Source organism: Bactrocera dorsalis, chromosome 2, assembly GCF_023373825.1.
Source record: "Bactrocera dorsalis isolate Fly_Bdor chromosome 2, ASM2337382v1, whole genome shotgun sequence".
Lineage (NCBI taxonomy): Eukaryota > Metazoa > Arthropoda > Insecta > Diptera > Tephritidae > Bactrocera > Bactrocera dorsalis.
In genome coordinates this window covers 80321835-80336063 of record NC_064304.1, presented here as the reverse complement: position 1 = coordinate 80336063, position 14229 = coordinate 80321835, and the positions used below count along the sequence as shown (strand labels likewise).

The window sequence follows — 14229 nt, the reverse complement described above, 5'->3', positions numbered from 1 at the left end:
TCGTTATGTCTACTATCATCTTTGCTGTGTCGAATTTCATTGGCAGAATTCTTATGCCGCTACTAACAAAAAAAAAATACCTAGTGTTAGCTTATTCCTTTACTTTATGTAGTAATTGGAGTTAAGATTTATGAAGTTTTTGGTCTTTTGAAGTTAATATCGTATTTTTACTATACATTTTTTTTTGTGGCTTGTAAATCTGGGAGTGACTGTGTTTCCTGAAAACTGTATTACTAGGTTTGAATTCTAACGGATCCTTACTGTCTTTGTTTAGTTTTTCTTTTCTAACGTCAACTTCCTGCGTAAATCTAGTCTCTATGTTAGGGTACAGTATTCCTTGATATTCATTTAATTTATTTAGATATTCGTGTTAATTTCTGAATTTAATGTTATTATTCTCATTTAGGCCATGGAGTACTTTGTACAGCGTTTGTCCGGAAAGTAATAGGACTGAGTCGATTTAAAAGAATACATTGAACCAAGCGTTAAAATTCTTAAAAAACTTTCGAAATAGGCTCCTTCTGCGTCGATGCAGCGCTGCAAGCGCGGTTTCCAAGCAGTGAAGGCGCCACGGAAGGCATTCTTCGGAATCGCCTTGAGAGCCCTCTGTCGTCACACAACTCGGAAGATTGCCTCTTTGTCTTGGGATCATACTCAAAGTTCCATGACTCGTCACCTGTAATTACATTATTAAAAAATTAGGGGTCACTTTCATACATATTCAAATTTTCTTGGCACACTTCTACTCGCCGCAATTTCTAGTCGGCAATGAGTACTTTTGAGACCATCTTCACGCTCACCTTGCGCATGATCTTGTGCTCCGTCATAATGTCATGAAACACAGATTTTAATAAATTTAGCATCTGGGCAATTAATAATACTTTGTCGAGGGTATGAGTTCAAAACTTTGCGCACACGAGTGTTGTCGGTGTTTGTCGAAGTCGCAGGTTTCCCAGCACGGTCTTCATCAGTGACCTCTTCCCGGGCCTCCAAAAGGACCTGGTGTCAACATCTGGGTAAGCCTGCTTAATCATACAAACGTCTCTGTCTCAGATTTATCGATTTTCACACAGAATTAAATCGGGTACCTATGGTCCAACGAACGCTGCAAATTTTGTGGATATTTTTCCTAGTACTGTTTTTAATTGTTTTCAGATCATTTTTACACCGATATGCAGTCAGTGATCCTTGCGGATTAAAATTTCCAAGCACAATTGGTACTAATTATATTTCACGCTATTGACCCAACTTCTTTTGTGATAATTTCTTAGGAAATTTTGTTATACTTTGAAGAGCTTCCATTTGAATATATGTATGTACATATTTTTTTTCTAGTTACACTGCATAGCCCATATACAGGGGGAAGATACTCTTAAATATTTTATAAGATTATTTTTAATTTTTGCACATATTTTCAATTTCAATTTCAATTAAATTTTTCTTTTCATTTGTTTTCTCCTTTTTATTTTATATACTTTATGTTAACACAGAACCAAGAACTAATCACTGTTTTTTGTTTTTTTTAGGCAAATTTATGAATTTTTGACATGTTAAATTTGTGTTTTTCATTTCCTAATCCTTCACAAAAATTTCGGGCACTTTTTGTTTACGGTTTATCAACTTAAGCAATAAAGTTCAATAGTCACAGTTGCCAGCACCAATAGTAGACTCGTATAAGTCATTCTTCCAGGTCCTTCGTTCGGTTTATTATATATCTTTTGGCCTCTAGTGGTTGGTGGATTATTTATGAGTAAGCATATGTCGGCAAATGAGTGAGTTATCTAAAAAAAGTTATCTGAAAATATATCTTACGATCTTTGTGCCGAAAATGGATGAAATCGTTTTAAAACTTGCCGTAGACCCCATATAACTTACAAACTACTATATACATATGTATCGGAAGGTATATTCCCTGGTGTTAATCCTGATAATAAACAAATTCATTAAAAAATTATTTTATGCCTTCAATTTCTTCATCGAGTTCGAAGTTGTTGTAGTCAGATTGAGAACAGCACTACAAAACCAAATAACCTTATAATAAAGAAAAAATAGAATAAAACAAATATGGAAATATTCATGAAATATTTACGATTCTCACACCTTTTCATACTCAAGTGTGCACTTAGGAAATTTGAAATGTCGATAAACAACTAAAGTGTACACAAATTGTTTTCCTATTATTTATGTTTTTTCGAAACAACAAGACAAATATATACCATATTTGTATGTATTTTATGGGTTTTTATTTGATCAGCATGACGAGCTGTACGGATGTCTGTATATACATGTACTAGTTCCTCGGATTTTGAGATATCGCACTTCCTTCTCTCCCCAAGAAGCTCGAAAGCGCTGATCTCGGACTACTATAGCATATAGCTGCCGTACATATTGAATAATCAGAATCAAGTTCTCGATTCATATTGTTCGGATCGGACCACTATGGCTACCATCATCAAAGTGACCAATCTAATCAGAAAAAAATGTTTCTCTACATATGTACATAAAAAATGGACCTCTGAAGGGCATTAAAGCACCATTGCAGCCGAAGTTAACGTATTTTGCTTGTTTTAATGTTAGTACTTAGTAGTTAAATTCGTATCAATATTATGTGTTACTCTAGAGTTTTTTATGCCTCTACTCAGCTTTGTAAATAATTGTTGTTTTTTTGTTTTTTGTTTTAAATACATAAAACATATTTTTAATAATTGGACTAAACTTTAAATAGGATATTAATATGATAATGTTAGTTATGGCTCAAATGCCAGAAAATTAATGAAAGATGATAGCCAGTTAAATTATCAGTATCTATGTGGCAAAAGAAACGACGAAATTTTATTTTTACATATACATATAACAACATAATTTTGAAAAGTCTTTTTTAATTTGTGTTGCTAAATGATTTTATGAGCTATCTGAGCTTTTTTGAAAAATAATAATACATGTAAAAATGTATGCACGGTACTGCAGTGCCGACGGCAGTTACATCACTTTTATGTTCTATGAATAAAAAAGGTAAAAAATAGCTTCAATTTAAGCATATGTACATAATTACATATAAATGTAAGTTTGTATATTAAACGTTGTAAGGATAAAGGAATCAGTAACTGGAAATATCTCACTTTAAACTTCATCGATAATGTCAAACATGTTAACAAAGGTTCCATACTAAGCTCCGATCTGTGAACTATTATTAACATAATAATGGGATTTTACAACAACTAGGTGCCATGGTGGTGGTCGATGATTTCAAAATCTCAACCATCTCAGTTTGAGCACCATTTACGAAATTTTATTTTTCTCAAATAACTGCATCTGTGCTTGTGCTTAGAGCAAATGGAGGATGAAAAATTAGATAAAAAACTATGTGAATACATCTAAACTTGGAGGGATTTACTTTAAAATTTTTGATAATTTTCGTTGTACAATAAAATCTACATGGAATACAAGTTGGAATTAGAATGCCTCTCTTGTCATACTAAAAATGCTGTATTGATTTTTTTCTAGGTTTCCAGTGCTGAATCGATATTTGGGTCTGTAGCCTTTTCCTCCAGTATTTAAATAAGTATGTGTTGGTTAGTGCTGCAGTATGCCACTAACAAAATCATCAGCTGACAATCTGAATTAGGAACCACCCATTGGTAGATATACTTATGCACGTATGTACTTCCAAGCTTCCGTTACATCACTATGTATATTTTAAGATTTCCTGCTATATGTACATATATTAATTCGCTCGAAACTGTAGATAGGTTGAATATGAATATAATATATGTACGTATGTATGTACATATGTGCATATTTATATACGTAGGGCATGAAAAATGTGGCATTTCAAATACACGAAACTTTATTCGGTGCACATATAATATCTTAAAACTAACTGGTGTATAAATTCACCGAAAATCGCAGTGGCAAATAGAGTCTGCGATTTTTAAAGGCGAGAGTCGTCGCTGTTTTGCCGTCGCTATTCCACCATGCGTGTGTGGAAGCGCGATAGCAACATTGGCTTTAGAAAGGAATGGCGCTATCAAAACAAATCAAAACACAAATCATGTGCACATGTTGACACCGTATTTAACGCAGCAACAAAGTTAGCAGAACACTACATCCGCGCAACCGAATACATACATCTATCAGTGTAAGCGTGTGTGCAGAAGTAACACAAACGAAACTAAAGTATATGCAGTAAAAAACATGGCAGCGGCACCAACAAACAATGCAACAAAGTAATGAAGCCCTTCAGTCGTTGTCGTAGTTTGGCCATAGCCGTCGCAGGCGTTGTGGTTCCAGAGCACACCAGCGGCGCTCATCGTCACCGGCATGTTTGTCGGGCCAACAATTGTGCCATGGAATTGAGTGAGTGAGCGAGTATGAGAAAGAGCGAAGTAAGTCGTGCACATACACCGGCACACATCCGCATCGCTTGGGATGTTCATGCAACAAACAACAATTTCTCAAATGTAAAGATGGCTGCCGCAATGGCTGAATTGTAAAAATGGAATAAGAAATGCCACTGAAGTAGGTATGTAAGCATGTGAGATTGTTCGTCTAACTCCAAGCATTTGAGTAGTACAACAAAGCGGAATAAGCAGCAAAAGCATATATTGGTTTCTTGTATTGGTGGGGGCAATAGTAATGGCGGTAGTGTAACGGTGGTGGTTATTAAGAAAGCGAGCGCCGGCAGTCGCATGCAATTGGTTCATGTGGATGCGCTTCCGTTCTCACGATTAGAAAGGAAGTGCGCGCTCTTCTCAGTCAGCCATTAAAACAGCTGATTTGTTGGAGAGCGCCTACTCGCGCCCATCATGTATGCATGTGCGAAGAAGTATTTAATTAAGTGGAGAGTGAGTATACATTCGACACTCCGAGGTTCAGAGAGGCTACGTATTCAGCGCAGCTATTCCAAATCCCTCAAAATGTGAAAAATCGTGTCTCAGCTGTTGTTGTCAGCTGAGCGCTGCCAAAAGCCAAAGACAAAATCATCTATTCCGCAGGCCGTAGCGTATTGGGGCCACAGTCGGTTGAGAGAGCTCGTTCGCAAAAGTCATATTTGTTGTTAATTGAAGTGAACGCGTCGCGACGTTTGAAGAGCTCAGCAAAGTATCAAAATATTTAAAAAACATTACAAAGCCAAAAACTAGAACTTAATGTACGATATTTTTCTATAATTAATTTGGATTATAAGCGAAAACGACTTACAATAGTTAAGGAACAAGAATAATAACAAATTGTGATAAAAAAGAAGGCAAAGCGTGTAACTCTGAAGTGAAACTTTGAAGACCTAACCTTAAAGTGGTAGAGAAAAGATTTTCGTACGTTCACACACATAGCAGATTGTCGTGGCCTGCGAAAAACAACAGCAAATTCTGACCTCAATACGTTTGTAAGGCCAGATAAAAAGGGCGTTGTGACTTTATACCGCTGCCACTTACTTGCTAACGTTATGCACTTACAGACTTGAAACGTCGAAGTCAGTGAGAACGTGAACGGCGTAACAATCGTTGCAACTATCCCTTTGATCGTATGCGCTAAGATTCAGTTGCCTTGTCGCGCGGTGTGTCATTCAAACGTTTCGTCAATTCGCCCGTCTGTCGGTGGTATATTAATCGTCTATTACGAACTATGCATGTCGGAAAGAGATAACAAGTCAGTATAACCGTCTTTGAGTGCGTTCTGAACAAACAAAAACAAACACTAAAGCAAAGGACTAAGTAGGTATACGAACATACCACCTCTGCGGGTCAATAGTTGTTGGATGCTTAAAAAACCTTAATAAAAAGATTGTAAAGGGAATCGATTGTTCTGCAGCAGTGCCAACAATAAAATCAGCTGTCGTGGCATAGCACTCAAAACCTACCCAAGTGCAGACGCGCAAAACTGAGTGAAACGCCAAACCACTCAAAGTGAGCGCTCATACGCTGAATAGCAACCACTAGTAAGCAAGGAGAACGGAGTGGGAAGAGTCACATACATAGCCTATTCCCGTAAATGCCGCAGTCGACTTCAGCTTTACTACCACAGAATTCAGAGCCCAGAGACGACGCCGAAGAAGAATACTGAACCATAAACTACTAGATAGTAAACGAGAGCAGTCATTAAGAATTTTTTTCACTACACTTGGGTTGGTCATAGTAAGTAGACGGTCGGTAAAACGGTGAATAAAGGAAAAACGTTAGCGTCTCCGTCACGTAAAGCAAATCTAATTAATTCAACATTACAACTCATTGCAGTTGAAACTAGACCAACACACACACACACACGCAAAGATAATTAAATTAAGGCTGATTAATTTTTTGTAAGAAAAAAGACAATTACAAAAGCAAAGTGTATTTTTAGTTCTTCGTGAGTAAAGACTGATAAAAAGTAACGACAAGGATTATTCCAAAAATACAACAATACAAAAAATCAATAATATAATAGTTAATAATAAGAAGAACGCGAAGCCAATGCAGTTAAAGCAACAAAACCACATTCGCAATTACGGGTTGACTAAATACGTTAAAAATTAAATAACTAGTTCATGTGAAATAAATATATGTAGAATAAATTACATAGAATACGCCTAAAATACCAGTAATTAAGAAAAAAGTAAATATATATTTCTACCTACATACTTGCTAAAAAACACAAGGAAATGATATAACAAAGTAAACAACAGCAACATATGGATTAACGTTCCTGATATAATTAACAAGAAACACCCCATCCACACAAAAAGATCAGCGCATACCTGCACATCTAGCGGATTAATATCAACTGTATATATAGAGCTGGTGTCAGCTTTGCATTACATTAATAAGCATAGTTTCACTGCAAGAGAAGCTCCAAAAGCAGCCGCGAATCATAGAGTATAATGAATGTGGATTACAATACCGTTTAGATATTACTTGATAGCACCAGCAACTTTTTGGATAACCGTCGCTAGTGTCAGTTGTGTATTGTTTGAGTTTCGAAATTACATTAAATTATTATCGTCATTTGAAACACCAGTGCCTGAAGATAAAAAGTGCAAGAAAATAATTGAATTGAATGATTCAAAATATAGCAAGAATCAAAAGCAAAAATTCTGTGCTCGAAATACATTTCGTAAATATTTCGCAACTCCTTACGCTTTACTATTAAAGAAATAACCCAAACAAGGAAATTAGTGCCAACAAAAACAAAAGCAAAAGCAAGCTAAGCAGCAATAAAGTTAGATTGTGTTTGTTAAAATTGATTCCTTCCATGTGAATTCACCCGCAATATTGTGAAGAAAGCTTATGATATAAAATAAAAGAAATTGTGGGCAGTGTTTATAACGAATTCCATGTGAATAAAAAGAAGTGGGAAAATTGTGTGTGAAAGCCGGTCTTTAAGATTGCAAAAATTATTAACGAAACTATTGCCAAAATGACGATGGCTGCGTGCTACGCCAATTATGAAATGTCTTTACCACACAGCATGTCCACAGCGGCGTTGCTAAGTGCTCAACATCATCACCATACTCACCTCAATCACAGCCATAGTCACCACCAACAGCAACAGCAGTCGCAGCAAACGCATCATCAGCAACAACAGCAAATTTACCACCACACACAGCAACAACATCAACACCACCAGCAGCAACATCACTCGCAATCATCCAATGGTGTGACAACGTCGTTATCGTCCACAGCCATGGACCGACCAACATCTATGGCGGCGGCGACGCCGGCTGGCCGAGGTGGCAATGCCTCGACAGTCACACCCGCCGTCGCCGCCACCAACTCAGTTATAAGCAGCACCAATATTGGCAGTGCCAACATTACCAATAGTCGCAGTAACAGTAACAGCAGTACCAACATTAGTAATGGTGCAACGTTGTCGGCTGGTACAACGGTGGCGATCATCAGCTCCGGCGGCACTGCGACACCACAGAAAGATTATTCCATTCCATTGCATGTAGACTGCAGCGTAGAATACGAATTACCAAATCAACCCAAACCACCGGTAGGCCAAAGAGTCGAGCCATTGCTGATGATCCATCCCTGTTACTTTCGTAAAATGGAATCGCAACGGCGCAGTCCTTTTGTTAACAATATGCCGGCGTCAGCGCGCAACACTGCGTTGTTGGTGAGTGGCTTAAGTAGCTCCTCATCGTCAGCGGCCACGAGTGGGGCGGCGTCATCGGCGGCGAGTACGTCTGGTGCAACTGCGACCAGCTCATCAGCGCGTCGTGCAGCTGCGCGTCAATCTCAGGTTATACAGCAACAGCAGCAGCTCCAGACACAGCAACACTTGCAGCAGCATCAAGTAGTTGCGCAATACCAACAACAGCTGCAGCAGCAACAATTGCGACAGTCAACTCAACAACAGCAGCAGTCACAGTTACAACAGGATCAGCAGCAGCAGCTCCAACAACAGCAGATGTCGCAAATGTCCCAACAAGCGCATTACCCAGTGGTAGTGACGCATCACCATTTGAGCCACCATCAACAACAAACGCAGCAACAAAAAGCGGTGCAACAACAAGCTAGCATTGCCTCATCTGCTCCTACATCCTCTTCTGCCTCAACAGCGGTGTATATTGAGCACGCCAGTGCAGTGAGGAGAGCAGCAGCAGCGGCTGCTGTGCATCACCGTAGTAACCAAAGCCGTGTCGCAAGCGCTGTTGCTAGTAATGCCAGCCAAGTGCATCAGCAACAGCAACTGCAGCGTCCAAGCCAAAGCACAACTGCCTCGATTGCGGCCGTCGCCGCCGCCGCCGCAGCAGCCGCCGTTACCTCTCAAAGCCAGCAGAATATTCTGAGCCAGAATGCCTCACAATGGGATCAGTTGGCAGCGATAGCCGCTCGCTCCTCGATGACACCAGCCACGGCTGCGGCTTCTGTGCACTCCAGCCAAATGTTGGCACCACGCAGCACGCCCGCCTTATTCGGCAAAAGTCTGTCCGCAGTAGGTAAACGAGACGCCATGATTTCCGGCGGCGTATACGGTGGCAGTGCTGCGACGGCAGCTAGCAGCGTAGCCACGCTTCACAACGGAAAGCAACAACAACAACAGCAACAAATGCATTGTTTGCCCACTGGGGCGATGTGGGCCGATCCCAGCAGCGTGGCGTCAGCCTCAGCGGCCACCTCGTCCACAGCATCGGCGCTGATGATCGATCGCAGCCCAATGGCAACAGTTCCTAGCAACTATCAGGCTGGGCCTGATACCACCCCGACGATAAGTACACACTACACACGTGACGAAAAGCTGAGCGGCAAATACCGGCAGTACTTACGATCGCAGCGCATGCATCCTTACTTGTCGGCGACAACAACGAATGTGGCAGCCGTCGCTGCAGCAGCTAATCTCGGCCAAACATTTCCACAGTTCGCGGCCGCGCCAACGTTCCAGCATCTGCAGCAGATTTCCTGCTACAATGTATGATCGACTTGAACCTCTGACACAATAGTTGCGGCAACAGCAGCCTCAGTAGCAAAACAACAGTAGTGAAAACTGTCAGTGTTCCACCAAGTGATTAAGTGCAGTGCAGCTAGCAAATTGCTTCTTGTGAGCGCTATAAGGTTGGGCAAGTGTGTGCCGTTCTACACCGGGACTTTGGTCGACGGTAGACAATTGAAGTGAACAAGTCACATCGCTTTCGGAGTTACCCGATTCCACACAACGCGTTTAATGGAGTAGCGGTGTGTAAATGGTAAAATTATTTGTTAAACAAACTTATGGATTACTTTCAAATGCCAGATAGCGCATTTCGTAACATAAAAGGGCAAAAATGCTAACCAAAATTACATAAATACAAATTATAAGAGAAAAATTAATGTTAAGCGATAGTTGCTAAATTGTTATATTGATAAAGAACCCATTAGAAAATGTTTGGAAATAAGATTATACTCTTAGTAAATGCAACACATTGCCGATATTTATGTACCGTAACGCTACGCCATTGACGAATCGAACAGTTAGACGCTTAACGAACATACTTAAATGCTTCAACGTTATTGTTAAACGCTTGCAATAAAAGCTATAGGGTAGAAAGCATTTGTAGGTGCGTAAGCCCAGCCGGTCCTATTGTACCGAAACAATGTTTCGCCGACGGCTCGTGCATCTATTTAGGCTACTAGCACATGTCGACTGTATTGGCAGCTGAGAATGCCGTCGGCATTTTAAATTTAGCCGACGCGTCTTATTTGTATGTATTGTATGTGTGTGCGCATCTGATTATTTAATGCAGACACTTTCAAGACCTGTTCCATGTTACTTGTTTGCGTGCTTTGGCGGTGCAACCTGAAATAACTTAAATATGCAGTAAAGCCCACCAAGCTTATGGGCCTTTCGAGGCGAAGAAACATAAAAATCGTATTTGTATGTACTTGCCGAAGCGATTTGCTTAACGTTCCAGACGCCCGTTTTCCGTAAAAGTTGCGTAGACAATGTAAGGTTCACACACACGTATGTACATGGAAATGCGTATCTGCATGACCGTCAGTACTTAATTTGTATTAATGCTTTACTTGTTTTTTCTTTTCTTTCAATAAAATTTTAAGTTTGTACTGCTGTATTCACTGTAAATATGTATAATGTAAATATGTATGTGTACTTGTTGTTGTCCAAATCTCATTTGTTGTTTGTAGTTAATGAGTTCGCTCGAAAGCGCGTTTATCAGCAGAAACGAATGACCTTCAGTGCTTTCGTTTCATCAGCACTTTCTTGAATTCCTTAATTGATGTGATATTTAATTTAATACACACGCTTGTGAAATTCCCAAATTAACAGCGCTATAAAATATATTAGTGTAGTAGTAATTTAATTGAAAAGAGATTAAATAAAAATAATTAATATTCAAAAATTATATTATGAATGGAAATGTGTTTTGTTTTATACTTGTTTTTGGTTTCATATATGTATGTATGTAGAAACATGCATACATTGGTAGGTCTGTGGGTGTTGTTGTGTGCGTTTAATTTTTCAAACATGACGCGTTCGGCGGATCACCTATCTGTCCGTCGGCTTCCTGTCGTCTTGCGTTGTCCAAATGACCAGTCGCAGTTGGGTTGTTGTTGTCGGTTGGCCGCTTTGTCTGTCGCTGGCGTGTTATGATTACTTTATTTATTTTGTCTATTCATTATGCCCCTTATTTCAATGAGACTGCCCGCATTTGGGTCAGCCACACAGAAATTATAAATTTAAATTAAATATACAAATTATACTCGCACACAAATTTCGGTTTTATGACTTGACAACGCACCACGCACATACTTACATATGCATGTATACACATTTAGCGTACATTGTACCACCGAGCGGCAGTCCAACGCCTTTTATGTGAATATATTTTTTAAAATTGTTGTTTTTCGTTTTAATTACATATTTATTTCGAGTCACTGGATTATTGTTAGTTTCACTTTGTTTTTTGGCTGAGCAGAAAATATTGCTCTTGCTAAATAATTAGCCTCGCTTAATTACGAAACGAGGCTGACTTTGTTGGTACATTTGCACTCGGGAATGCAAGTATCTATAATTAATTGTGTATACTTTGTGTGTTCAGTGGATTTAATGATACAAATGAATCTGTCAAATATTGTTTCTGGTGGTACGCAGCGCTGGCGGCAGAATCAACGATTGGGTAGAGTTTTCTGTCGCAACGACGTTGCTTATGCAAGTTTTCTCCTTACGAGTTGGGAGGATTAAAAGAAAAAGAACAATTTTTCGTGGTCACTCTCCGTTGTATATTCAACACGCTTAGTATACAAAACGCTTCTCACAATTAAATGCTACTTCTATTTATACAAAATTGGTTAGCTTAATTCTATATTATTGTTGTTGTAAGCTACTATGTAAAACAACCACTAGCTGATCAGCATCAGGTGCACTAATTTTGATTATGACGACCGCTTATGCAAATAAAGTCGGCTATTTCACAATAAAGCTATGCTTGCGCATGCAGCGTCTGTTCTAAGTAATTAATATGTTTCTGCTTAAGTAAGCTTGGGATCGGAATTGAATTGTATGAAATGTTAGAGTTTGGGGTGTTGACTTGCATAATTCAGGCCTAAGTCTTAGTGACCATCCTCGACCAAGTTCCTCCAAGACTGTTACGGGACATACGTACGTACATATGTATGTATGTATATACGTAGACACATACATCCGCGTTGACTGAACGTTACATATGACAAATACTAGCAACAAGAATATATTTAATACAATTAGCACTCAACAAAATAATAATCATAATAATTAGCTGCATACATACATATGTACATACTTCAGTATGTATAAATATACACATGAAGCAATGAGGTAATTAATGTTCCATATTAGCTGTTCTATGAGCAATAACAATTTACTAATTAATCAATGCATACGGGAAGCCACAATTAGCAGCGCATGCGCGTATACCCAGCGCACATACATATATATATATACATATATACCTACATATGTGCATACATATACATATACAGACAATATATATTATGTAGACATATAAAATTATTGATTATGCCGCATAGAAACATGTAAACTTCAAATGGCCCTAACAAGCATTAAGCCAGAAAGCATGTAGAAAGGAAACATGACAGCATGAAACACGAAATTATACTACAAAAGCGCCTGCACCAGCAATATCTAATGTCGGTTGAGCGGAGGAAGCACTTAAAAGCAAATTAAATGGGTTGAAGTTTGGTTGACGATGAGTAACTAGCTGCAGAACAATGGCAACTGGCTGGTGATCAGCTGACCAGCACCGTGGTAGACCGGCCAAAGCGACAGGTAGCGGGGTAAACCGGGGTTGTAGGATTTTCGTTAAGTCAACATTGAACCGAATGTATTGTTATGGATTTATTCGCATTTCAGTTGAAAACATTTAAAATTTTAAACGGGACGGTGTAACCGGTTGAAGGGTTTCGTGGGCAGTAATAGCAATAAAGTACGATGAACTGCAGCAGACAAAAATTACTTTATCAAAAGACACATACACATACACACGTGTAGTTGATTGTTTGGAAAGGTGCGACTGCTGAGGTGAATAAAACTGCTTTTGTTAAATAAGGAGGCCTCACAGACCAGATTTCTCGTCGCAAATACAATTCATTGCCATGAAATTCTACGTTTCACGTATAACAATAGACTGAGACGCCTACAACTGAGTTCCGACCGCAAGCATGTAGATATGTTCAGCATGTCAAGCGCGTTTTCAACTTACTCTTCCCTGATGTTGTACATATATCTCGGGTAGAAATTCTCTTTCAGCTTTCGAGCAACATAAAAATGTAAATGACAAGTAGACGGCGACTTATGCCAACGTACATACATAGTACATACATACATACATACATACATACATACATATATGGTTGCTTATGATATTGTATAATATAAAGTACACTAACATATTCTATAAGATATCTATGCTGAATAATTATTGAAACTAATTATATACATAGTCGTACATATGGGATATGATAAGCACATCTGCCACATTAGATATGACAGCTACAGAATTTTAGACAGACAGACCTACAGACATAAGGACACACACAGGCACCCGCATGCAAGCGAATGAAGGAGCGCCATGCAGCGCTTCGTGAGTACGGCAAACACAGATAATTTTCTTTAAGCGATTTGAAATCGGCAAATCGAACTTTAGTTGGGGCGTATTGAAGGCGAAGGGTACTTTAGTATGGTAAATGCCTGGCCTTCGATCAGCAACTTTTGCAGATGACTCATTTTAAACAACAAGATAGTTAAATTTGTTAGAACTAACGTCACGGACATTAAGACAACAACTCTAAGCACAGGCAATTGTAGCTAATATCGTTGCAAATAAAGTAGAGAACTAGAACTGAATAAGTGAAATACAAAAAAATGTATACATACATATGTATGTATTATATATACATACACACATTCACAAATAGACATTCAAACAAAATAAAAATGTAACGGTAATAACTTAGAACTGAATGCAAAAGTAATTACCAACTAAAATGTTAGAGTCGAGCCGAGAAGGCCTCGCTAACTACCTGTATATGCTATAATATGTATGTATGCATGTGTGTGTGACGCATTTTGCCCTTCATGAAGACCTAACTGTCAAACGCATACATACATACATACATACACATATAAATAACTAAATAAATATGTATATCGAAATATTGTTTATGAATGTTCCCATATAATTTGAAAATGTAAATGCAATGAAAGCCGTTAAGCATACCAACATAATCATATGCATTTATACACACATACATTGGCTCT

The 14229-nt window shown here is 38.7% G+C and overlaps 1 protein-coding gene across 1 annotated transcript; it reads left to right on the top strand.

Moving 5' to 3' along the window:
* The first annotated feature begins 4994 nt into the window (after nucleotides 1-4994).
* On the top strand, nucleotides 4995-10825 carry LOC105226630 (centrosomal and chromosomal factor). Its single transcript, XM_011205603.4, has one exon. The coding sequence runs from the start codon at nucleotides 7390-7392 to the stop codon at nucleotides 9391-9393; it is 2004 nt and encodes a 667-aa protein (XP_011203905.2). The 5' UTR covers nucleotides 4995-7389; the 3' UTR covers nucleotides 9394-10825.
* The last annotated feature ends 3404 nt before the right edge of the window (nucleotides 10826-14229 follow it).

Excerpts from the sequence above, each read along its gene's own strand:
- LOC105226630 (XM_011205603.4), top strand. The coding sequence starts at position 7,390 with ATGACGATGGCTGCGTGCTACGCCAATTATGAAATGTCTTTACCACAC.